The 26,705-nt window shown below is 45.4% G+C and overlaps 1 protein-coding gene across 11 annotated transcripts; it reads left to right on the forward strand.

The window, feature by feature from the left end:
* The first annotated feature begins 4,012 nt into the window (after positions 1-4,012).
* Positions 4,013-25,928, forward strand: ZFP82 (ZFP82 zinc finger protein). 11 transcript variants are annotated; one of them, XM_070062342.2, is made up of 6 exons: positions 4,031-4,188; positions 4,487-4,682; positions 11,152-11,238; positions 14,399-14,525; positions 17,227-17,319; positions 23,868-25,928. In XM_070062342.2, the coding sequence occupies exons 3-6, from the start codon at positions 11,230-11,232 to the stop codon at positions 25,217-25,219; spliced, it is 1,581 nt and encodes a 526-aa protein (XP_069918443.1). In that variant the 5' UTR covers positions 4,031-4,188; positions 4,487-4,682; positions 11,152-11,229; the 3' UTR covers positions 25,220-25,928. The 11 variants fall into 11 exon arrangements, with proteins under 11 accessions (XP_069918444.1, XP_051703051.2, XP_051703054.2 ...); XM_070062341.2 differs by having other exon boundaries at positions 4,043-4,188; positions 17,224-17,319; XM_070062343.2 differs by lacking the exon at positions 4,487-4,682 and having other exon boundaries at positions 4,013-4,294.
* Positions 25,929-26,705: the final 777 nt, after the last annotated feature.

Below are 26,705 nucleotides of genomic sequence, written 5' to 3' on the forward strand. Positions count from 1 at the left end.
ATTTTTTTAAACTCTTCTCAGATAAATAAAAATAAATCTTTTAAAAAAGTATTTAATTGGGGGCTGCATTGTGGTACACCAGATTAAGATACTGCTGGTGATCTCGACATCCCATACAGGTGCCCAGCTGCTCCACTTCTGATCTAGCTCTCTGCTAATGCACTTGGAAAGGCGGTGGGAGGTGCCCGAGTGCGTGGGCCCCTACCACCCACATAAGAGACTTAGATGGAGTTCCTGTCTCCTGGCTTTGGCTTGGTCTAGCCTTGGCTGTTGCAGTCATTTGGGGATGGAAGACCAGAAGTGGAAGATTTCTTTCTCTGTAACTCTGCCTTTCAAATAATTAATTAATTATTTTTAAAGCAACTGATTATAAATTTTAGCATTTATTTCTGAGCTTTCTATTATATTTCATTAATTGCTATGTCTATTTGTATGCTGGTACCATATTATTGATTACCTTTGTGGTACATTTGAATTTAAAAGTATTAGTGGGGAGCTGGTGCTTGGCATAGTTGGCTAAGCCTCCGCCTGCAGCATGGGCATCCCATATGGGCACCGATTCGTGTCTCAGCTGCTCCACTTCATATCCAGCTCTCTGCTTAGGGCCTGGGAGGGCAGTAAAAGATGGCCTTGGGCCCCTGTACCCACATGGGAGACCCGGAAGAAGCTCCTGGCTCCTGACTTCGGTTCAGCCCAGCTCTGGCCATTGCAGCCATTTGGGAGTGAACCAGCAGATAGAAGACCTTTCTCTTTGTCTCTCTCTCTCTTTGTAATTCTACCTCTCAAATAAGTAAATAAAATACTTTTTTTAAAAAAGGTGTTGGACTGTATTATAGTAACCTGGGGTTGGGAAATTCTCGTTCAAACAGGTACCAGAGGCTGAGTGGAGGGTCGGAAACAGTTCATTAACACCAGCGGGCTCACTGGAATCATCTCCTAACACTGAGCCTCAATCTCTGTTTTTTTTTTCCTATATTTATGAGTTCATTAGCATCATGCCTTAACCATTACTGCATAGGCGGGTTTAAATTGCAGCCTATGGGGCTGGCGCTGTGGCATAGCAGGTTAAGCCGCTGCCTGCAGTGCCAGCAAATGGGCGCTGGTTCAAGTCCCAGCTGCTCCACTTCCGATCCAGCTCTGCTGTGGCCTGGGAAAGCAGTAGAAGATGGCCCAAGCCCTTGGGTCACTGCCCCTGCATGGGAGACCCAGAAGAAGCTCCTGGCTCTGGGGCCAGCGCTGTGGCACAGAAGGTTAATCCTTAACCGCGGCACTGGCATCCCATATGGGTGCCAGTTCTAGTACCAGCTGCTCCTCTTCCAACCCAGCTCTCTACTGTGGCCTGGGATAGCAGTAGAAGATGGCCCAAGTCCTTGGGCCCCTGCACCTGCATGGGAGGCCAGGAAGAAGCTCCTGGCTTCGGATCGGCGCATTTAGGGAGTGACCCAATGGACAGAAGATCTGTATCTTCCTCTCATGTTCTGTAACTCTACCTAATAAATAAATAAAAAAAAATTTTTTTAAAAAGAAGCTCCCAGGCTGGCGCTGCGGCTCAATAGGCCAATCCTCCGCCTTGTGGCGATGGCACACTGGGTTCTAGTCCTGGTTGGGGCGCTGGATTCTGTCCCGGTTGCCCCTCTTCCAGTCCAGCTCTCTGCTGTGGCCAGGGAGTGCAGTGGAGGATGGCCCAAGTGCTTGGGCCCTGCACCCCCTGGGAGACCAGGAGAAGCACCTGGCTCCTGCCACCAGATCAGCACAGCTCTGGCTATTTCGACCAATTGGGGAGTAAACCAGTGGATGGAAGACCTCTCTCTCTCAATCTGTGTCTCTCCTTCTCTCTGTGTGTAACTCTGACTTTCAAATAAATAAATCTTTGAAAAATTAATAAATTTCAGCCTACGTGACTTAGGACTACTTAGGGGGAACTGGTCCACATGACTTGAGACCACACTTCCAATAGCCAGCTGGTCCAGTATGTTTACAAAAAGAGATACCTGGGGCAGATTGATAGGACAGATTTGTGACTGTAGTCACAGAAATCAGAGGTTAGGACATCTTCCGTCCCTGGACAGGATAATCGTGGGCAGCCGCTTCACCAGAGAACTGCAAGTAGCCACTTTGCAAGGTGATGTGGGGGGTCCTGCTTTCCTTTCTCTGTCTCTGGTTGTGGCCTTATTTCCTCTTCAGGGCCAGTGCTGTGGCACAACAGGTTAAGCCCCTGCCTGTAGTGCTGCACCCCATGGGGTGCAGATTTGAGTCCCAGCTGCTCTGCTCCCTGCTAATGCACCTGGGAAAGCAGCGGAAGATGGCCCAAGTGCTTGAGCCCCTGTACCTGCATGGGAGACCTGTCTGAAGCTCCTGTCTTCTGGTTCTGCCTGGCTCATACCTAGCTGTTGCTGCCATTTGGAGACTGAACCATTGGATGGAAGATTCTCTCACTCTGTAACTCTTCCACTCAAATAAATAAATCTTTAAAATCTTACCAAAGAAAGGTGTTAGTCTTCCAATTTTTTAAAGGTTTTTTCTTAAAATTATTTGAGGGGCCAGCACCCTGGTGCAGGGGGTTAAAGCTGGCATCCCATAGAGGCACTGATTCAAGTCTCGGCTTCTCCACTTCTGATCCAGCGCCCTGCTGATGAGCCTGGGAAAGCAGCAGCAGATGGCCCAGGTCCTTGGGCCCCTGCACCCCTGTGGGAAACCCAGAAAAGCTCCTGGCTCCTGTGACCATTTGTGGAATGAACCAGCAGGTGGAAGATCTCCATCTCTCCTTCTCTCTATGTAATTCTTTCAAATAAATACATATATCTTTTTTAAAAATTATTTATTTAGAAGGCAGAGTCTGAGAGAGAGAGAGAGCATGCAAAACAGCACTCCCATCTGCTGGTTCACTCCCCCAGATGCCCACTAGGAACTCAATAGAAGTCTCTCACATGGGTGGGTGCTGCCTCCAGGGTCTGCATTGGGAGAAAGCTGGAGCTGGGCATTGATATGGGATGCAGGCAGCTTAACTGCTAGGCTAAATGCCTTGTCTTTGTCTTGTTTTTCTTGTACATTTTCAGGATTTTGTTGTTGTTCTTCTTCTAGCTCCCTTGTATTTCTTTCTTTTTTTTTTTTTTTTTTTTTTTTTTTTTTTTTTTTTTGGACAGGCAGAGTTAGACAGTGAGAGAGACAGAGAGAAAGGTCTTCCTTCCGTTGGTTCACCCTCCAAATAGCCGCAACGGCCGGCTTGCTGTGAGCCAGGTGCTTCCTCTGGGTCTCCCATGCGGGTGCGGGGCCCAAGCAGTTGGGCCATCCTCCACTGCCTTCCTGGACTAGAGCAGAGAGCTGGACTAGAAGAGGAGCAACCGGGACAGAATTCGGCGCCCCGACCGGGACTGGAACCTGGAGTGCCGGCGCCGCAGGCAGAGGATTAGCCTAGTGAGCTGCAGCGCCGGACTAGGGCCCTTGTGTTTCCATATGAATTTTAAGATCAGCTTGTCCATGCTGTCAAGCAATGCAATTGGGGTTTTTACAGAGATTGTATTGAATCTGTAGAATCTGGCACACAAATGCCATCATGCCCCAGTCTCACAACTACACGCAGACCCAGCGGCGCACCTCGGCCCTGCCACACTGACAATATTAAGACTTCTGATCCATGAACACAGGAATGTCTTTCCACTTATTCATCTCGCCTTTAACCTCCTTCAGCAAGTCTTTGTAGTTTAAAAAGTAAAAAATTTGCACTTGTTAAATCTATTCCTGTTTATTTTTTTATATACTATTGTACTATTGTAAAGGAAGTCTTTTTTTCTTCTAATTTTCTCTTTCACGTTGTTCATTGCAAATATATAGAAATATAACTGATTTTGTATTGACTTTGTGTCCTGAATCCTTGATGAGCTCACTTTGTAGTTCTAACCCGCCTCCGGGTTGGGCCGCGGCTGACGGACTCGGGTTCGAAGGGCCTGTCAGCCCGCTTCGGCTGGGGCGGGGCCGCAAGCGGCTCTCGGAGCAGCGCCCCGCCCCCAGGGCCGGCGCGCCTGCGCACTCGGGGCGCCCGGCCGGCCTTCCCAGCAGCCCCGGCGCTGGGCCCGTTAGGTCCGGGCGTTGTGGGCTGTCGCCGGCTGGTGGCTTCCTCGCTGCCTCAGAGCCTCTCCGGCAGATTTGTTCGGCGCCGCGAGTGTGCCGCCCTGGCCGTCCGTAGGAAAGGTGCGGCGGTGCGGGGGTAAAGAGACGAAAGGGGGAAGGGACCGCGGCACCGCGGAGCGCTGGGAGCCCCGCGCCTCCGGCCGGGGTGTGAGCGACGGGCGGCGGTGTAAGTGTGTGTGTGTGCGCGCCTGTGTCTGTGGGCGTGACAGGGCCGGGCTGTGGCGGTGGGCTGATGCGTGATGGCGCTTGTCTGCCCCCTGGGAGTGCGGGGCCGTCGTGTGTGAGCGGAGGTTGCTGTGGCCGTGGAAGTAGATGCCGCTGACCCCAGCTAGCGTCTTCCGTCCTCTGCCCGGCGCAGGAAAAGGACCCTCGGTCTGGGCGTCTGAGCTCTAGCGAGAAGACTGCAAACAAACTAAAAGCTCAGATCCGGTCTCGGGACCGGAGTGCTCTACCTGGAGAGGCCCCGCAGGCCGGCTCCCGGCAGAACGCCCACCACGCTGCATTCCCCCGTGCACACGCCAGCGCGCGCCCTCCCGGCTCCGAGGGCTCCAAAGGCAAGTTTCGGAACCGCGGAGTTCCCTCCAGGAAGCCGCCGCGAGCTCGGACCGCGGGCTCCGTGGGTGGCCTTTCTCTCGCGCTCGGAGGGTTTTCCCTCTCGCTGGACTCTGGATGTTTGTGGGTGCTGCGTGGTAGGGCAGGTGCGGTCGTGGCGTGGTGTCTTCATTTAACCAGGCTCGGCTGGGCTTCAGGAAGGGCCTGGGGTAAGGTTCCCTTCTCTAGGTCCTGCTGATTTCTAAGAAAAGGAGGAGGAGGAATGACTTGCTGTTGGTTTTTTAAAAATTAAAGTCTAGGTGGATTATATTTCCTCTGTGTTCTGTGAAATATATTTTGATTTTTTTTTTTTTTTTTTTTTTAATTTGGACAGGCAGAGTGGACAGTGAGTGAGAGAGAGAGAGACAGAGAGAAAGGTCTTCCTTTGCCGTTGGTTCACCCTCCAATGGCCACCGCGGCCGGTGCACCGCGCTGATCCGAAGGCAGGAGCCAGGTGCTTCTCCTGGTCTCCCATGGGGTGCAGGGCCCAAGCACCTGGGCCATCCTCCACTGCACTCCCTGGCCACAGCAGAGAGCTGGCCTGGAAGAGGGGCAGCCGGGACAGAATCCGGTGCCCTGACCAGGACTAGAACCCGGTGTGCCGGCGCCGCTAGGCGGAGGATTAGCCTGTTGAGCCGCGGCGCCGGCCATATATTTTGATTTTTTAGGGGGCATTTGCTTACTTCTTAAAGGTCTAGTCCATTAAACTGATATGCAGCCCCCTCGCTAGTGCACGTATCCACTTGGCAGATTCTTTCCGTTACTTGCGTGACGTCACTTTATGTGTGAAGCTCTTAGAACAGTGCCTGGTATTTCGTAAGTACTTAATAAACCTTAGCTATTTGTTGCTATGTGGTGATTCTGAGCAATTCTCCACCGGCCTTTTATAGATCAGAAAAAATATAAATACCAAACTGTGTTGGGCATTTCCTAAAAGTTTTGAAAAAATAGACCAAATGCCCAAATAGTTTAGAACAATTAAAAAACCAGAGGTGCTTTTAATCCATTTGGTGCTTTTAGGGGGATGGATATCCCTTGAAATTGTACCAAAATTGCGGTTGCCATTTACATAAATTTTAAAACAGAGTTTGGAGAGGAAGCCTCTGTTGTTAAGAAAACTGTGTCTGTAAGTAAAATCAGCATGGCAGAAATAAATAATACCTATCAGGTTTTTCTTTTACTGTTCTTCATCAAAATAACGGGCTACTTTCACTATCAAGATTCTTCTCTGTGATTGAACATAATGAAGGAAAAAGCAACATTCCCAAATTCAGTGAGAGAATACTAAAGTACAACAGTATTTGGTGCACAACAGGTACTTTACCCCCGTCTTTCTCCACTGAATAAAAACACAGGTACTGGGGCCGGCGCTGTGGCAGAGCGGGTAAAGTTCCCACCTGCAGTGCTGGCATCCCATATGGGCACCGGTTCAAGGCCTGGCTGCTCCACTTCCGATCCAGCTCTCTGCTATGGCCTGGGAAAGCAATAGAAGATGGCCCAAGTCTTTGGGCCCCTTCACCTGCATGGGAGACCTGAAGGAAGCTCTGGGCTCCTGGCTTGGGATTGGCGCAGCTCCGGCCGTAGCAGCCATCCTGGGAGTGAACCAGTGGATGGGAGACCTCTCTCTCTCTCTCTCTCTGTGCCTCTCTGTAACTCTGCCTTTCAAATAAATAAATAAATCATAAAAAAGAGGTACTTCCTCTCCATACCACTGTTTTAAATTTTATTTGTTTAAAAATAGTTTTAGTGGGGCTGGCACCGTGGCTCACTTGGTTAATCCTCCACCTGTGGCGCCAGCATCTCATATGGGCACTGGGTTCTAGTCCCGGTTGCTCTTCTTCCGGTCCAGCTCTCTGCTGTGGCCCAGGAAGGCAGTGGAGGATGGCCCAACTGCTTGGGCCCCTGCACCCGCATGGGAAACCAGGAAAGAAGCTCCTGGCTTTGGATCAGCGCAGCGCCAGCCGAAGCGGCCATTTGGGGGTGAACCAACGGAAGGAAGACCTTTCTCTGTCTCTCTCTCTCACTGTCTAACTCTGTCAAATTAAAAAAAAATAGTTTTACTTTCTAATGATATAATTAATGCAGGTTTATTGTAAAAAGAAGAAAAACAGAAACCTAAGGAAAGTATAAAGAAGAAAATTTACATTGCCCATAGTCTTACCACTCAGAATTAATTTCACTATTTTGATGTTTGTTTTCCATTTTTTCTGTATGTTTATATGTATGTATATGTTTGTTTTCTAAAATAAAATTGTAAAAATTAATTATTTAAGGAAGTGAGACTTCCTAACACTTTGCTGAAAAAGTAGTAAGTTTTATTATATTACTGTGGCTATATGGAGTAAAAAGGGCAGTACAGTGGTTTCCCTCTAATTTGAAAAAAATCTTCTAAGAATTTATATCTTTCAAGGTATGGAGACATCTATTAAAATAATTAACAGGGCAATTTATCAAGTAAAATATTCTTTCAGAGTTAGAGATTTTTTAAAGATTTATTTATTTATTTGAAAGGCAGAGGAGAGGCAGAGAGAAAGATCTTCCGTCGACTGGTTCACTCTGGCTGCAATGGCCAGAGCTGGGCTGATCTTAAACCAGGAGCCAGGAGCCTCTTCCAGGTCTCCCATGTGGGTGGAGTGGCCCAAATACTTGGGCCATCTTCAGTTGCTCTCCCAGACACATAGCATGGAGCTGGATCAGAAGAGGAGCAATCAGTGCCCATATGGGATGCCAGCACTGCCATCGCACTGTCTGTGCCTTAGCACCAGCCTATTGATTGAACTGTTATTAATTTATTCACTATGATACAGTATCAAATTTCTTGAGCAGGTTTTGTGATTCAGAATGATGTTTCTTAAGAGCTGCCAGAGATAGTGAGCAAGAAGGGCCTTGCTCTGTGTTTTGATCTTTGTGGATCTCTTTTTGCTAATATTATAATTAAAATGAACTCTAATTAAGAGAGTAACATTCTCAAGCCTAGTTCTAAAATTTATCTTAGTGTTATTAGAACACCCTGAAAAGCTTAAGAAAATTGCTTTAAGAAAAAAGGAAAAAGGTTTCCTAGTATTAAGATTGTTAATTTTCAATAAATCGGCCGGCGCCGCGGCTCACTAGGCTAATCCTCCACCTTATGGCGCCGGCACACCGGGTTCTAGTCCCGGTCGGGGCGCCGGATTCTGTCCGGGTTGCCCCTCTTCCAGTCCAGCTCTCTGCTGTGGCCCGGGAGTGCAGTGGAGGATGGCCCAAGTGCTTGGGCCCTGCACCCCATGGGAGACCAGGAGAAGCACCTGGCTCCTGGCTTCGGATCAGTGCGGTGCGCTGGCTGCAGCGGGCCAGCCGTGGCGGCCACTGGAGGGTGAACCAATGGCAAAAGGAAGACCTTTCTCTCTGTCTCTCTCTCTCACTATCCACTCTGCCTGTCAAAAAAAAATTGTTAATTTTCAATAAATTTCAAATTTTTACACTATAAGTTATCAAAGATAATTTTCTTTATTAGTAGAATGAAGGACATGTAATGTTTTTCATTGTATTTAGTGCAAATTAAATATATGCGTTATATTCTAACCTTATTCTCTACGGTAGATTTTGTAATTTCTGCACTATAAGGAAACAGAAAATTAAGAAAAAGTCAACACTGGAAATTAAGGACCATGTCCAGAGTCTCACAATAAACAACTGTCAGAACCTAGAGTCCTATCCTGAATCCTGACAAAGAAAGCCTGTATTTTTAATATCTGAGGGTCCACCACCTCCCAACATTGTATATATTTATTTTAGTCTGCCTACATACCTGATAATTTATCATGACTATAATTCTTCATTAATTACAATTATTACCATTAATAATTATAAAATATGCTGTAATGTAATAGAGTATAACTGATTCAACTTGTTGCCTGTGGTAGGTATTTGATTTTTGGTTGTCATAAATTATTTCTAATGAACTTCAGCACACTTTTAAAAATAGTTCCTCAATAAATTTCTAGAAGTGGAATCTTAATGTTCAATGATCAGACATTTATAAAGTATTCACAGTATACCAGATCTTGTGCAGTGCTTAGAGGAAACACAGTGACTAAAATAACATGCTTGTTATCCTTACATTATTTATTATCTATTAAGATAGATAAACCTATGCAGGAAAAAGACAGGTAAGTGAGGCCAGTGTGGTGGTGTAGCAGGTAAAGCCGCTGTCTGTAATGCCAACATCCCATGTGGGCCAGTTCAAGTTCTGGCTGCTCCACTTCCCATCTAGCTCCATGCTAATGTGCCTAGGAAAGCAGAAGAGAATCAAATGAAGCTTTTGGCTTCTGGCCTTGGCTTGGCCCAGCCCTGGCTGTTAACGACCATTTTGGTAGTGAACTAGTAGATGGAAGATCTCTATCTCTCTTGTTCTCTCTGTAACTCTTTTTTTTTTTTTTTTTTTTTGGACAGGCAGAGTGGACAGTGAGAGAGAGAGAGAGACAGAGACAGAGAGAAAGGTCTTCCTTTTGCCGTTGGTTCATCCTCCAGTGGCCGCCGTGGCCGGTGCGTTGCGGCCGGTGCGTTGCGGCCGGTGCACTGTGCTGATCCGATGGCAGGAGCCAGGTGCTTCTCCTGGTCTCCCATGGGGTGCAGGGCCCAAGCACTTGGGCCATCCTCCACTGCACTCCCGGGCCACAGCAGAGAGCTGGCCTGGAAGAGGGGCAACCGGGACTAGAACCCGGTGTGCCGGCGCCATAAGGTGGAGGATTAGCCTAGTGAGCCGCAGCGCCGGCCTGTAACTCTGTCTTTCAAAGAAATAAATGCATCTTTAAAAATAAATCTTTTTCGGCCGGCGCCAGGGCTCACTAGGCTAATCCTCCACATTGCGGCGCCGGCACACTGGGTTCTAGTCCCGTCGGGGCGCCGGATTCTGTCCCGGTTGCCCCTCTTCCAGTCCAGCTCTCTGCTGTGGCCCGGGAGTGCAGTGGAGGATGGCCCAAGTGCTTGGGCCCTGCACCCCATGGGAGACCAGGAGAAGCACCTGGCTCCTGCCATCGGATCAGCGCCGTGCATCGGCCACGGCAGCCATTGGAGGGTGAACCAATGGCAAAGGAAGACCTTTCTCTCTGTCTCTCTCACTGTCCACTCAGCCTGTCAAAAAATAAAAATAAATAAATAAATAAATAAACCTTTTTTTTTTAAGATTTATTTATTTGAAAGTCAGAGAGAAAGTTACACAGAGAGAAGAAGCAGAAAGAGAGAGAGGTCTTCCATCCACAGGTTCACTCGCCACTTGGCCGCAATGGCTGGAGCTATGCTGATCTGAAGCCAGGAGCCAGGAGCTTCTTCCGGATCTCCCACATGGGTGCAGGGGCCCAAGCACTTGAGCCATCTTCTACTTTCCCAGGCCACAGCAGAGAGCTGGATTGGAAGTGGAGCAGCTGGGACACGAACCAGTGCCCATGGATGTTAGAACTGCAGGCTGGGGCTCTAACCTGCTGTGCCACAGCCTGGCCCCTCTCAACATATTCTTAAATATATCTTTGACCACATATACAATTATTTTATTTAGTCCCCAAATTAGAATCTCCAAGTCAAAATATTAGTTGGCTAAAATGCTGTTTATACATACTTTTATATTTATACAATGTACAGTATACTGGACTTCACATACTTGCTAATATGACTGACCATCAATACTTTTAAGTTTAATTAATGAGATTTAATATCTTTTGGTGATTTGCTATGTTATTCCTGTTTTAGTGAATTGTGCATTCTAGGTTTCTTATTGCAGCAAATTCTGGGTTTCAGAGGCTAAAGTAGAATGAGATCTGGCTTTTTGGTTAGAAAAATAAGTATTGTAAATGCAGCTTTGCTATTTTTAAACTGAATTTCTACAAATGATTTAATTTCTTTTAGAGTGAATTTTTTGATCCATTTCATGGATACAATAGTTAGTAAATAGCAATCCCAAAGGTACAATTAATGTATATAAAGCACCCATCACTTGGAAATTCTTGTGAAATAAAAATGTATAATTGTCTATCTGCCAAGAGGGTGAATCCACCACATGTTTTCCTCCTAGGTTTTAGGAAAGAGAATGGCAAATAAAGTAATGCAGAGAAGTGTGGGCGATTCTGATTGTCAGCAGAGAGGATGAACTCAGATGATTTTGGAAGTTGTCCTGGATTGCTACTTGGTCCTTATGAATTTCTCTTCTTGTGTCCTATGATTCCAGGCAGGCTTGTAAGACTTGGGAGATTCTGGTTTAGATGATGCGGAATTTACAGAGGTTTAGCCTTTTCAGACACCTTCCAATCTCTCTGTGCATGGTGTGTGTGTGTGTGTGTGTGTGTGTACAACTGCACATGCATAGTGGAGAAATCAGAAGAGGGGGAAAGTTATATTAACTGAAGTCATTTTGGAAGTTCTGGGCCTCTCTCTACTCATGGCCTTGTTTTCCTTCCCTAGCTCTGGCTTCTGTGGATTCTGTGCTTCTCCTGGCAAATAAATCTCAAGGAGGACTGATCAGTCTTTGCATTTTAAACCATGGCCCATGTAAGCTACCGTTTCTTTCTTTTCTCAGAAATACTATGTTGTGGTCCTGTGAACATTTCTTTATCCTGAAACTTCCTAGCTGTGAAAGCCCTATCCTAGTAGCTTCTCTCGGTTTTTCTAAATTCAGTGAAGTCTGAAGCTTCGTAGAACAATTTTTATCCTATTACCTTAGCCTCTTTTTTTCCCCAATCATTGTTCATGCATTTTTTGAACAATATTCAGTATCTCCTATATGTGCTCAGTCTTCTACTAAAAACTGTAATGATGCAGAAGTGAAATCCTTCCAAAGAGACATTTGACTGTCCCTTTTATGTTTATGAGAGAAGTTGAGCTTGTATAATCACTCAAAGGAAAACTCTCAACTTTTTTTCAGACTTAAGTTTTTTCAGTGTGTAAGATAAAATTTCCTGTTTATTGCTCTCAGGCTTATTATATGGGGGATCTCCTGGTTTGTAAGGCTTTCAGGACTGGATAGGAATGCAACTGAGTCCTGCATACAGAGATCAAGGATCTTCATTGGGAATCCCTAAGAGTTGCACACCAAGAGCAAGGTTCCATTTATAGTTGAACAGGATGATTCCAGGTCATGCTACATCTCTACACTGTAAACTTCAGAACAAGGAATCTGTACAGTGAGAGATGGGAAATGGTAGGAGGTGAGAAGGTAATCTAGATACATGAATTGTCATGTAGACTCTGAGATTGGAGGAGGGTCTTAAGATTTTGTCCAAGGGGCCAGCGCTTTGGTGCAGCAGGTTAACGCCCTGGCCTGACACACCGGCATCCCATATAGGCATTGGTTAGAGACCCGGCTGCTCCACTTCCAATCCAACTCTCTGCTATGGCCTGGGAAAGCAGTAGAAGATGACCCAAGTCCTTGGGCCCCTGCACCCGTGATGGATACCTGTAACAGGCTCCTGGCTCTTGGCTTCAGATCGACACAGCTCCGAACATTGCAGCCAATTGGAGAGTGAACCATCGGACCTGTCTCTCTCTCTGTCCTGCCTCTCCTCTCTCTGTGTAACTTTGACTTTCAAATAAATAAATAAATTTTTTTTTTTTTTTTCTGACAGGCAGAGTGGAGAGAGAGAGAGAGACAGAAAGGTCTTCCTTTTTCCATTGGTTCACCCTGCAATGGCTGCCGCAGCCGGTGCGCTGATCTGAAGCCAGGAGCCAGGTGCTTCTCCTGGTCTCCCATGTGGATGCAGTGCCCAAGCACTTGGGCCATCCTCCGCTGCCTTCCTGGGCCACAGCAGAGAGCTTGACTGGAAGAGGAGCAACCAGGACAGAATCTGGCTCCCTGACTGGGACTAGAACCTGGGGTGCCAGCGCCGCAGGCGGAGGATTAGCCTATTGAGCCATAGCGCCGGCATAACTAAATCTTTAAAAAAAAATTTTGTCCAAACAAAATATCCAAGTATAGTCTAAGTATCTATTACAGACTATTATAAAATCTAGTTTTTTTTTATTTTAAAAATTTGTTATTTGAGAGGGAGAAGAAGAGAAAAAGAGAGCAAACTCCCTATTCCACTGGGTCATTCCCCAATTTCCCACAACAGCCTCCAGATAGGGCTGAATCTGGGAGATGGGACCCAATTTTGATCGCCCATGCAAATGACAGGGACCCTATATCTTGAGCCAGGGCTGTTACCTCTCAGTCACCACATAAACAGTAAGCTGGAGTCAGGAGCAGAGATGGGTATTGAACTCAGGCACTTGGATATGGGATATGGGGGGTCTTAACTGGCATCTTAATTGCGAGGCTATACACCTGTCCCTACACAATGAAATTTGTAAAAGTTCATTAAAAATATCTGTATAACAAAGTGAATGCTTATGATTTCTTTGATAAACTTAGAGGAAATTCTTTAGTTATATTCAGATCCTATAAAAGAAAGATATTGTAGGGAACCTTTTCCAAAAATCTTTTCTTCAAAGGGAGGGGGTAGAATAACACATTTTTTGAGAGTTTATGAGGGAGATATATAGCAGACAGAAAGCTAATATATGGTATCTCATTTAATCAAAAAACTCTGGGCCTGTTTTGTGGTACAGCAGGTTAAGCCACCGCCCCTGATGCCAGCATCCCATGTGAACACTGGTTTGAGTCCTAGCTGTTCCACTTCTGATCCAGCTCCTTGCTAATGCATCTGGGAGAGCAATGCAAGATGGCCCCAGTATTTGGGCCCTTGCACCATGTGGGAGACCTGGATGAAGCTCCAGGCTCCTGACTTCAGCCTGGCCTAGTCCTGGCTGTTGTGCCCATATGGGGAGTGAACCAGCAGATGGACCATCTCTCTCTCTGCCTCCCCCTCTCTCATTCTGTAACTCTGCCTTTCAAATAAATAAATAAATCTTTTTAAAAAATATACTCTGTTTTCTTTCCTAGACCTGTTCGGATAATTGAAGTATACCAGAGTATATGGAGATACTTCTAAAAGTTCATGGAAAAATAAGTATATGTTGGTACAAAAAAAAGATTGAAATCTATGTATAGTTTTCTCATAATACGCACTTTTCATGAACATTTTTTAAAAAGATTTATTTGTATATTTGAAAGTCAGAGTTACACAGAGAAGGAGAGGCGCAGAGAGAGAGAGGGAGGGAGGGATAAAGGAAGGGCGAGGGTGAGGGAGAGAGAGGGAGAGGGAGGGAGGTAGAGGTCTTCCATTCACTGGTTCCCTCTCCAATTGGCCGCAGTGGTCATAGTTGCACCGATCTGAAGCCAGGAACCAAGGGCTTCTTCCTGGTCTCCCGCGTGGGTGTAGGAGCCCAAGGACTTGGGCCATCTTCTACTGCTTTCCCAGGCAATAACAGAGAGCTGGATTGGAAGTGGAGCAGCCAGGACTTGAACTGGTGCCCATCTGGGATGCCGGCACTGCAGGTGGTGGCTTTACCGGCTACACCACAGCGCTGGTCCCCTCCATGAACTTTTTGAAAACCCTCACATAAGAGACAATAGTACAAGATCCTTCAGGTACACATAGGCACTCTCTTTCAGACACTCATTTCCTAAATCAATGTGTTACAGGGCTGCAGCCCAAGCCTGTTTGTTTGCCATACAAGTCCAGTTCCTACAATATCTCTTCTCACCTTTTCTCCTTCCATCTTGAAACAAATTTTCTTTCATTTCAGTTGTAATTATGGTTTATCATTTCAGAAATCAGTGGTATTCAATGATGTATCCATAGTCTTCTCTCAAGAAGAATGGGAATTCCTGGACTTGGAACAGAAGGACTTGTATAGAGATGTGATGTTAGAGAACTACAGCAACTTGGTCTCACTGGGTAAGGTTATCTCCTCTGGTAAATTTAGATTCTCTTCAGCATCATCTGTCTCCTCAAAAACTGAATTTCTGCTATGTGTTCTTTTCTTAAAAAAAAAAAAAAAAAAAAAAAAAAAGATTTATTTTATTTATTTGAAAGAGTTACAGAGAGAGAGGTTTTCCAGCCGCTGGTTCACTCCTCATATGGCCTCAATAGCCAGAGCTGCGCCAATCCAAAGCCAGGAGCCAGGAGCTTCTTCCGGATCTCCCATGTGGGTGCAGGGGCCCAAGGACTTGAGCCATCTTCCACTGCTTTCCCAGGCCACAGCAGAGAGCTGGATCTGAAGAGGAGCAGCTGGGACTAGAACTGGCACCCATATGGGATGCCAGCGCTTCAGGCCAGGGCATTAACCCACTGTACCACAGCGCTGGCCCCATGTGTTCTTTTCTTTTTAATGTTTGTTTATTTATTTTTGTTTTTATTTGAAAGTCAGAAAGATCTGTGTGCTGGTTTACTCCCCTAGATATCAGCAACAGCCAGGGTTGATCTAGGCTGAAGCCAAGAGCCGGGAATTCCATCTGAGTTTCCCATAGGGGTAGCAATGACCCAATTACTTGAGCCATCATCAGCTGCCTTCCAGGGTACTCATTAGCAAGAAGCTGAATTGGAATCAGGATAACCAGGACTCAAACCACACATTCCAATAATGGGATGCGGGTATCCCAAGCAGCTGCTTAACTTATGCACCAGACACACACTCCTGCTCCCGGTTCTTAAGGGAATGGTAGAGCTTTATTTTGCTGGAAGCACACACCTTCATTAAATATATTCTTCTGCCCCATCCTTACGTGGCTCTGAGGTCTTCTGAAGGGGTTAGATCGGAAGTCAGGGTAATTTGCAGCCTTACCAGTGTCAGAGGAAATGGATTTCACTTTGTGTTTGAACTCAAAATTGCTTTAGATATTTTGTTATTTGTTGATATACCTGTAAGGAAAATAGCTTCTTGGTTTTTCTCTACCAAAAATAAACACACAATTTATGGGGGGGTAAATGGAGCAGTAGGTTTTATTTGCAATTCAAGAATATTCATTCCTTTTGTTGATAAACATACTGTTTTATCTACTTTTGCAATTAAAAATTTAAAATCGAAGAACTTTGCATTTAACACTGAATGAGTATCCTAAGAAATAAAAGAAATTTGTTGGGGCTGGTACTGTGGTGCAGCGGGTTAACACCCTGGCCTGAAGTGCCGGCTTCCCATATGAGTGCTGGTTCAAGACCTGGCTGCTCAACTTCCAATCCAGCTCTCTGCTGTGGCCTGGGAAAGCAGTGGAAGATGGCCCAAGACCTGGGCCCCTGTACCCCAATGGGAGACCTGGAAGAAGCTCCTGGCTCCTGGCTTCAGATCGGCGCAGCTCTGGCCATTGTGGCCAGTTGGGGAGTGAACCAGCGATGGAAGACCTCTCTTTCTGCCTCTCCTTCTCTCTGTGTAAGTCTGGCTTTCAACTAAATAAATACATCTTTAAAAAAAAGAGTCCCTCTTTAAAAAAAAAAAAAAAAGTAAATGTGTCAAGAAGCTTCTGTTTTCTTCTTCTTCCTTTTTTTTTTTTTTTTTTTTTTGACAGGCAGAGTGGACAGTGAGAGAGACAGAGAGAAAGGTCTTCCTTTTGCTGTTGGTTCACCCTCCAATGGCTGCTGTGGCTGGTGCACTGCGGCCAGCCCACCACTCTGATCCAAAGGCAGGAGCCAGGTGCTTCTCCTGGTCTCCCATGGGGTGCAGGGCCCAAGCACTTGGGCCATCCTCCACTGCCTTCCCGGGCCATAACATAGAGCTGGCCTGGAATGGGGGGCAACCGGGACAGAATCTGGCGCCCCGACCGGGACTAGAACCCGGTGTGCCAGCGCCGCTAGGTGGAGGATTAGCCTATTGAGCCACGGCACCGGCCTCTGTTTTCTTCTCAACAAGATAGCCATAACTAATATTAATGAAATATATATATAGTGCTTTAGGCAATGTTTAAATATAGATAGACTTAATATAGTCTTCACAATAATTGTATATGATACTGTTATTATCCTCATCTTATGGATGAGGAAAATAAAGTACTGAAGTAATCCTAAGATCATACAACTGTGATGTGGTAGAGGCAGCATTTGAAACAGGCCACTGTTGCCTCTGAAGAAGGAGCATTTGTAGGAATACCATTATTTTTTAAATTTATTTGAAAGTCAAAGTTACACAAAGAGAGGCAGAGAGAGAGAGAGGTCTTCCATCTGCTGGTTCACTCCCTAATTGCCACTGTGGCCAGAGATGCACTGATCCGAAGCCAGAAGCCAGGAGCTTCTTGGTCTTCCATGCGGGTGCAGGGGCCCAAGGCTTTGGGCCATCTTCTACTGCCCTCCCAGGCCCTAGCAGAGAGCTGGATTGGAAGTGGAGCAGCCGGGACTTGAACCAGTGCCCATATGGGATGCCAGTACTGCAGGCAGCGGCTTTACCCAATACGCCACAGTGCCGCCCCCAAATACCAGTTTTAAAAAGACCTTTTCCTCCCTCTCTAACAGCTGTTTATTGTTTTAAGCCATGCTTTGTTTGATTTTAAAAGCTTTATCAGTTACTGTTTTTACATATAGTTTATTACAAGTTTATCCAACACTGAATCAAAGTAATTTTGAATTTACTTTTTATTTCCATTATATCTTATATTTCTTTTCTTCTAAGCAGGACGCTTCATTTCTAAACCAGATGTGATTTCCTTATTGGAACAAGGAAAAGAGCCTTGGAAAGTTGTGAGGAAAGGAAGAAGGTGCTATCCAGGTGAGTGAGGGCCAGTCAAGCAGAACAAAGCTGTTACTACCAAACAATCCAAACAGTTGGGGAAGAGGCACCCCCCTTGTTATGTTGTTTAGAAACCTCTTTAAAAAGGTCTATAGCTGAAGGAAAATCTGAGTTCTGGAGAACAAATCAAGATCTTATTTAGGTAGTGCTAAAAGAACTAACCTGTTTGTTTGTTACTCTTCTTTTTTTGGTTCTCTCCAGTTTTCCTCCCCTTTGAAAGTACTAGGAGTGGGAACAACTATCTTTGTTCATTATTAACAATCATTGTATATTTTCATTCTATTGCTTTCCTCTTTTGCATAGCTAAATAGCTCTGAGTCAGGGCTATCAGTACAATGGTAAACCCAATGAAGTCCCTGTCCTCATTGAATTTACCTTCTGATAAGGGAAGCAATGTAACTGTAAATAAATAGAAAATTTGATTCAGGTAATAAGATAGTGCTGTGAAGTCAGGGAGTAGAGACTGGTGTGGAATGGGAAGGCTGTTTTAATTATGATCAGAAGCTGGCGCTGCGGCTCACTAGGCTAATCCTCCGCCTGTGGTGCTGGCACCCCAGGTTCTAGTCTTGGTCGGGGTACTGGATTCTGTCCTGGTTGCTCCTCTTCAGTCCAGCTCTCTGCTGTGGCTCGGGAAGGCAGTGGAGGATGGCCCAAGTGCTTGGGCCCTGCACCTGCATGGGAGACGAGGAGGAAGCACCTGGCTCCTGGCTTTGGATGGCACAACGTGCTGGCCGTAGTGGCCATTTTGGAGGGTGAACCAACAGAAAAGGAAGACCTTTCTCTCTGTCTCTCTAACTCTGCCTGTCAAAAAAAAAAAAAAAATATGATCCGAGAAGTTTTTTCAACTTTTCTCATATATTTTTAACTATTTTTTTGAGAGACAGAGACAGAGATAAACAGAGATCTCTCATCCACTGATTGACTTTCCAAATTCCTGTGACAGCTGGGGTTGCGTCAGACCAAAGCCAGGAGTCAGGAATTCAATCTAGGTCTCCCTAGATTGGCAATAAGCTTTAGCTGGAACTTGAACTCAGGCACCACAATGAGGAAGCATCTTTACTTATGCCAAATGCTTTTTCCTTTCATAATTTTTTAAAATTTAAAGACTTATTTTATTTATTTGAAAAGCAAAGTTACAGAGAGAGAGGCAGCGAGAAAGAGATCTTTCCATCCTCTGGTTCACTTCCCAAATTGCCACAGTTGCTGGGGCTGGGCTAAGCTGAAGCCAGGAATCAGGAGCTTCATCCAGGTCTCCCCTGTGGGTGCAGGACCCAAGCACTTGGGCCATCCTCCACTGCTTTCCCAGGCACATTAGCAGGGAGCTGGATCAGAACCATTATGCCACAATGCCAGTCTCACAAATTTTTAAACGGCAAATAAAACTACAACAAAAGAATATGTTTGATATTATGTTTTATTTTTATTTATTTATTTTTTTTTGGAAACCTTGAAAGAATTTATTGAGTTGCTTTATATAAGATTAACAATTTCCACACCACCCCCTAACACCAACATGGTGGCTGCACAAAAAACCACAGCACCTCTCACACCTAAGAAACAGCCACGCTTGGTAAGTGCTCAGAAACCCTCTGCTGCACCCAAGACACCAAACCCCTGCAGCACCGAGGCCCTGAGCCACTCTGCCCAACCCTCCGCTGCAGCCAGGCCTGTGTATCTGCCTTGCCATGGCTGCTTAAGTCACTCACTCTTCCATTACCACAAATAAAGCATAAACAAGAAAAAGAAATCTCAAACTCCCCATCAAAGAAACATTTCCCTGAGGCAAGAGCCATCACTACTGTGACCCGGGAAGGCAGTGGAGGATGGCCCAACTGCTTGGGCCCTGCACCCCATGGGAGACCAGGAGGAAGCACCTGGCTCCTGGCTTCGGATCGGTGCAGCGTGCTGGCCGTAGCGGCCATTTGGGGTGTGAACCAACGTAAGGAAGACCTTTCTCTCTGTCTCTCTCTCTCTCTCTCTCTCTCACTGTCTAACTCTGCCTGTCCAAAAAAAAAAAAAAAAAAAAGAATGGAGATGGTGTGGGGCCAGCGCTGTGGCGCGATGGGTTAAAGCTCTGGCCTGAAGCGCCGGCATCCCATATGGGCACCAGTTCTAGTCCCAGCTGCTCCTCTTCCGATCCAGCTCTCTGCTGTGGCCTGGGAAAGCAGTAGAAGATGGCCCAAGGCCTTGGGCCCCTGCACCCGCATGGGAGACCCGGAAGAAGCTCCTGGCTCCTGGCTTCATATTGGCTCATTGTGGACATCTGGGGAGTGAACCACCTCTCTCTGTAACTCTGTCTTTAAAAAAAAAAAAAGGAGATGGTGCTAAGTACATGATCTGAATTAAGATACTGTCAATAGGACATGCTAGTAAGTGCAAGTGAAAGAGTAAAGAGAAGAAAAAAAGAGATAGCAGTGTTGGCTTTGGCCTGGCCCAGTGCAGACCATTGAGGCCATTTGTGGAGTGAACCAGCAAATGGAAGATCTCTTTCTCTCTCTCTCTCTCTCTCTATCTCAGACTTTCAAAATAAATGAATAAATCTTAAAAAAAAAAAAAAAAGTGAAACTTCTAAACTTGCTTGGAACACAGTTGCCTCTTGAGGTAGGAGTGCTTTGTCAATTGAGCCCATGGAGATGGCTGAATTTCTAGGAACTAACCAGCCACTGGCCTTTCTCTTGAAAAAAAAAAAAAAGATTTACTTATTTATTTATTTATTTGAGAGAGTTACAGACAGTGAGAAGTAGAGACAGAGAGAGAGAGGTCTTCCTTCCGTTGGTTCACTCCACAGGCAGAAGATTAACCTACTGTACCACTGCGCCAACCCCACCACTGGCCTGTCTCATATCCAGTTCCTTGTCACTCCTCTGGAATACAGCAAATACAGTAGTATTTGCTGGTTGGTCCAAGGGAAATAATCTGCAAGATTCAATATACCTTGTTACTTTGAGCAAAATCTTTCCCTGTTTTTGGTCATTGTCTTTACACCTGTTCCTTGCTCAATAGCTTCTCAGCATGAACACCCTCGGTAGGCTACTCTCACCTTAAGCAGAGTAATTTCCTCTTATGATTTGGTGTGTGATTTCTTATGCCAAATGCTTTGTATTTCAAAGTTTTTCTCATAAAGGTTATGTAAATATTTAAATTTGCCCATTTTGTTACTATTGTGGATGGGATCTTTTCCCTCCATTATATTTTATTGTTGTATGTGTATTTATAGGCTACTGGTATTTAAATTTTGATTTTGTATCCTGCAATCTTACTAAATTTTGTTGTCATTTATATGATTTAAACCTATTGAGTTTTCCAATTGTTGCATCCTCTCGTCAGCTAAAATAGAATATTATAAAAACCAGTGACAGTCACACATGAATTTTATTGAAAATGAGAGGCAACCAATCGGGACCGACACTCCTTACAAGAGTGCAGCCCCCAACAGCGAGTTACACGGTTTTTTATAATATTCTGTCCACTAGGGCTCACAATTTCAAACCCCTGGTATGCAGTGAACAATAAAAAGCAGAGAATATGATTATAAGGTAACAGTTAACAATAACAAACCCAGGAACAATAACAAACCCAAGATAGGTTGTAAGATAACAGGTCAGGGCACATTTCTGTCAGCTTAGTACTTTCTCAGTTCCTTGGAATTTGGGCCTACGTAGTTCCACAAGATACACCCTTAGTCTTTAGCAAGCAAAGCTAATATGTACAGAAGCAAGAGATCCGCAATTATCTTTTAGCCACACTCACTCCATTTTGATTTTGACTCTATACAATTATACAAGTATATAATCTGGAAACTCAGTTTGGCCTTTTTTCTAATTCTGCCTCTTCTTTTCCCCCCTCATTTTAGTTGTGTTGATTAATAACTCCAATACATAATTAAATAGTAGGGGTAATGGTAAGCAAATTGCCTTTTTGTAAGATTATATATATTTTATATTTTAGGGAAGTTTCACTCCTGTTTTATTGAGCCTTTTTTTTTTTTTAATGAGGAACAGTTCTTGTTTTTTAGTTGCCTTTTTAGCATCTTTGGAGTACAAGAGCTTTTTCCCCCCTTTTTGTTCTGTTAATATGTTGAATTATGTTAATAGATTTCCCAATATTGAGCCACGTTTAATAACCTTCTTGTAATAAACAGCACTGAGTCTTTGTGCCATTTTATTTTATTTTTTTAAAGATTTATTTTATTTATTTATTGGAAAGTCAGAGTTACAAAGAAAGAGAGAGAAGCAGATAGAGATCCTCCATCCGATGGTTCACTCCCCAACTGGCTGCAACGGCCAGAGCCATGCCAATCCAAAGCCAGAAGCCAGGTGCCTCCTCTGGGTCTCCCACGCTGGTGCAGGGCCCCAAGGTCTTGGGCCATCTTCTACTGCTTTCCCAGGCCACAGCAGAGAGCTGGATTGGAAGAGGAGCAGCTGGGACTAGAACCAGTGCCCATATGGGATGCCAGCGCTTCAGGCCAGGGCGTTAACCCACTGTGCCGCAGCGCCGGCCCCTGAATGTGCCATTTTATGAGATGTTTAGAATTTTTACATCAGTATTCAGATAATTGGTGTGCAGTTTTCTTTTTTTGTGAGCGATCTTTATTTAATGCAGTACTACTTTATGAAGGCAGTTTGGAGGTCCTTGTTTTTCTTAGCTCTCAGCTGAAGTGGAATTTGGATGGTCTGTATTTAAAGCTTTTAGTAACCTTTTAAAAACATTTTTCTTGGGCCGGCACCGCGGCTCACTAAGCTAATCCTCCGCCTTGCGGCGCCGGCACACCGGGTTCTAGTCCCGGTCGGGGCGCCGGATTCTGTCCCGGTTGCCCCTCTTCCAGGCCAGCTCTCTGCTGTGGCCAGGGAGTGCAGTGGAGGATGGCCCAAGTGCTTGGGCCCTGCACCCCATGGGAGACCAGGAGAAGCACCTGGCTCCTGGCTCCTGCCATCGGATCAGTGCGGTGCGCCGGCCGCGGCAGCCATTGGAGGGTGAACCAACGGCAAAAGGAAGACCTTTCTCTCTGTCTCTCTCTCTCACTGTCCACTCCGCCTGTCAAAAAAAAAAAAAAAAAAAAAAAACACATTTTTCTTGGGGCTGTTGCTATAGTATAGCAAGTTAAGTCACCATCTGCAGTGCTGGCATCCCATATGGGTGTTGGTTTCAGTCCCAGCTGCTTCACTTCCGATCCAGCTCCCTGCTAATGTGCTTGGGGAAGCAGGAGAAGATGGCCCTAGTACTTGGGCCCCTGCACCCACATGGGAGACCTGGAAGAAGCTCCTGGCTTTTGGCTTCACATTGGCCCAGCTCCAGCCATTGGGGCCATTTGGGGAGTAAATCAGTGGATGGAAGATATTCTCTCTCTCTCTCTCTAACTCTGCCTTTCAAATAAATAATCTTTTTAAAAAAAAAAATTCTTGAAAGAAAGAATAGTAAGTCTGAATACTTTCTCTGTTTCCCTTTTAGAAATAGGTAGGCATTGTGGGATAGCAGATTAAGCCACTGCTTGTGATGCCTGCATCCCATACTGGAATGTGTGGGTCCCAGCTGCTCTGCTCTCAATCCATCCCCCTGCTAACACACACCCTGAGAGGTAGCAGAGGATGTCTCGAATACTTGAGTCCCTGCCACTGACGTGGGAGACCTAACCAGGGTTCCGGACTCCTGGCTTTCGCCTGGCCCAGCCTGGCCGTTGCCAACTTTGAGGACTGAAGCAGTAGATGGAAGATCTCTCTTTATCTCTCTCTCTGTCACTTTGCCTTTCAAGTAGATGATAGTAAATCAATAAGCATTAAAAACAGTGTATCTCTTTTAAGGTCAGTTTTTGGTAAATTATATTTTCCTAGAAAAAGATCCATTTTCCTCTCGGTCTTCCATGCGGGTGCACAGGGGCCCAAGGACTTGGGCCATCTTCCACTGCTTTCCCTGGCCATAGCAGAGAGCTGGATTGGAAGAGGAACAGCCAGGACTCGAACCAGTGCCCATGTGGGATGCCGGCACTACAAGCAGTTACTTTACCACTATGCCACAGTGCTGGCCCCAGTCACCTTTTTTAAACTGTCTCTTCTAAGATTATTTTCACTTTCCATTTTTTATTCCTGGGTGTACTTTCTTACTGTTTTCATTGAGCTTCATCTGGGTCTCTCACATGAGTGCAGTGGCCCAGGCACTTGGGCCGTCTTCTGCTGCTTTCCCAGGCATATTAGCAGGGAGCTGGATCAGAAGTGGAGGAGCTGGGAGTGGAATCAGTGCCCTTAAGGGATGCCTGCGCTGCAGGCAGCAGCTTAGCCTTTTATGCCACCATGCCAGCCCTCCACATCTCAATTTGAGAACCACCAACTTAAAACGTTTTCTTAATCACCAGTCTCACTTTGTTATATGAACTCTTTATTTTTCTGGTGTTCCCTTTTGCTTTGTTTTTCCATCCAAATTGAATAACCACATTTTAGAGATTTATCTGGTGTTTTGTTGTCTTTTGTTTCTACTGTAGAAATTCTTCTTTTAGATAAAGAAAGAGCATGTGTTTGTTTTCTTGTTTCTTTTAGAGTTGGAGACCAGATGTGAGACCAAAAAATTATCTTCAGAAAGTAACATTTATGAAATAAGTTTATCACATTTTAAGATAATGGAAAGAATTAAAAACCATGGCCTTAAGAACCTGATTTTAAAAAATGACTGGGAGTCTAGAAGAAAATGTGAAGGACAAGAGGGATCTCAAGTGAAAAGCACATCTGAAAAAGTGTCCTCTTACCGAAAACCTGCATCCGTCACTCCACGTCAGAAAGTGCACTTTGTGGAGAAGCCCTATGAATGTACAGAATGTGGGAAGGCTTTTAGAGTCCGCCAGCAGCTTACTTTTCATCACAGAATTCATACTGGCGAAAAACCCTATGAATGTAAGGAATGTGGGATGGCCTTTAGACAGACTGCACACCTAACTCGCCATCAGAGACTCCATTCTGGTGAAAAACTCTATGAATGTAAGGAATGTGGAGAGGCTTTCATATGTGGTCCAGACCTTAGGGTCCATCAGAAAATTCATGTTGGCGAGAAGCCCTATGGATGCAAAGAATGTGGGAAGGCCTTTAGAGTGCGAGGACAGCTTACTCTGCATCAGAGGATTCACACCGGTGAGAAGCCCTACGTATGCAAGGAGTGTGGGAAGGCCTTCAGACAGTATGCACATCTTACTCGACATCAGAAGCTTAACATTGCCGACAGACTCTATGAATGTAAAGAGTGTGGCAAGGACTTTTTGTGTGGCTCTGGCCTTAGAGTGCATCACAAACTTCACACTGGTGAGAAACCCTATGACTGCAAAGAGTGCGGAAAGGCCTTTAGAGTGCGGCAGCAGCTCACGCTCCACCAGCGGATTCACACTGGCGAGAAGCCCTATGAATGTAAGGAGTGTGGGAAGACCTTTAGTCGTGGCTATCATCTTATTCTCCATCACAGAATTCACACTGGAGAGAAACCTTACGAGTGTAAAGAATGCTGGAAGGCCTTTAGTCGTTACTCACAACTTATTTCACATCAGAGTATTCATATTGGTGTTAAACCCTATGACTGTAAAGAATGTGGAAAGGCCTTTAGGCTACTCTCACAGCTTACTCAACATCAGAGCATTCATATTGGTGAGAAACCCTATAAATGTAAGGAGTGCGGGAAGGCCTTTAGGTTGCGCCAAAAACTTACTCTACATCAGAGCATTCATACCGGGGAAAAACCCTTTGAGTGTAAGGAATGTAGAAAGGCCTTTAGACTTAATTCTTCCCTAATTCAGCATCTGAGAATTCATTCTGGTGAGAAACCTTATGAATGTAAGGAATGTAAGAAGGCCTTTAGACAACATTCGCACCTTACCCATCATTTGAAAATTCATAATGTAAAAATATAATTCTCTTCAGTCCTATGTCATAGAATATTTTGTGAATGTAGTAATCTGCTTTATACATGCAACTGATGTGTCATAAGAAATTTTATACTCACTCAAAGCTGAAACTTCAGCACATTGGTCCTAGAAACAAATCCTATTAATGTAATAAATACGGAAAAGACACTTTTCCACCATCTACATCCCAACATTTTCTTACTGTGTTATATTGAACTTAACTGTTATGTGCTATAATTTCTTCACTTCAAAAATGGTGTTATAAAACTGTGGCAAACATGGCTGCAAATATTTTTAGACTGTTTATATTAAGAGATGAAATCCACAGCCTTACCCTTGAATACGGGCACACTCTGCAAACTGCTTTGCCCAGCAAGTACTGCTGTGCTGGTTTCTGGACCCAGGCTTTACTGGTAAGGTTGCTTCAGCTCTTGAAATCTTCTCTCAAGTTAAGTCTGGCTACTTTGCTGAAGATACAACATGGAGAAGCACTGAGACTGCGTTGATGGGGGAGGCATCCTGCTGAATTCATTCTTCCAGACACGCCACTAAGACACCAGGCAGTTGAGTGAAATAGTTTTGGGTCCTCCAGATCAGCCACCAGCTGAATACTACTGAGTGACCTCAGGTGGACTCCATATAGGACAGTAGAACTGACCAAACTCCTGACCCACAAAATGATGAGACAATAAAAACTGATTATTGTTTTAAGCCACCAAGTATTATTTTATTATCATCATTAATAGTAGTCTTTTTCAGAATATTTATTTATTTATTTGAAAAGCAGAGTGACAGGAAGAGACAGAGATCTTCCATCCATTGGTTCACTCTCCAAATGCCTGCAACAGCCAGGACTGGGGCAGGCTGAAGCCAGGAGCCAAGAGGAACTCAGTCCAGGTCGTCTGTGTGGGTGGCAGGGACTCAAGTGCTTGAGACATCATATGCAGCTTTCCAGGTACATTAGTAGGAAGCTGGATCAGAAGTGGAGTAATTGAGACTCAGGCACTCTGATTTGGGGTGTGGTTCCCCAAGTGGCAGCTTAATCTGCTGTGCCACAACACCCACCCCAATAGTATTCTTTGGAGAGTTCATATGAAAGACTGTTGATGTGATGACAATAGAAATGCCTTCCCCCAAGATTTACCTGTTACTGAGCTTCAGATATCTTATTGTTAAGATACTGAAGGTGAGGCCAGTGCCGTGGCTCAATAGGCTAATCTTCCACCTGCGGCGCCGGCACACTGGGTTCTAGTCCTGGTCGGGGCGCCGGGTTCTGTCCTGGTTGCTCCTCTTCCAGGCCAGCTCTCTGCTGTGGCCCGGGAAGGCAGAGGAGGATGGCCCAAGTCCTTGGGCCCTGTACCCCATGGGAGACCAGGAGAAGCACCTGGCTCCTGCCATCGGATCAGCGCCGTGTGCCAGCCACAGAGCACCGACCGTGGCAGCCGTTGGAGGGTGAACCAACGGCAAAGGAAGACCTTTCTCTCTGTCTCTC

This window comes from Oryctolagus cuniculus, chromosome 18, assembly GCF_051225735.1.
Source record: "Oryctolagus cuniculus isolate XC-2025 breed Fujian yellow rabbit chromosome 18, ASM5122573v1, whole genome shotgun sequence".
Classification (NCBI taxonomy): domain Eukaryota; kingdom Metazoa; phylum Chordata; class Mammalia; order Lagomorpha; family Leporidae; genus Oryctolagus; species Oryctolagus cuniculus.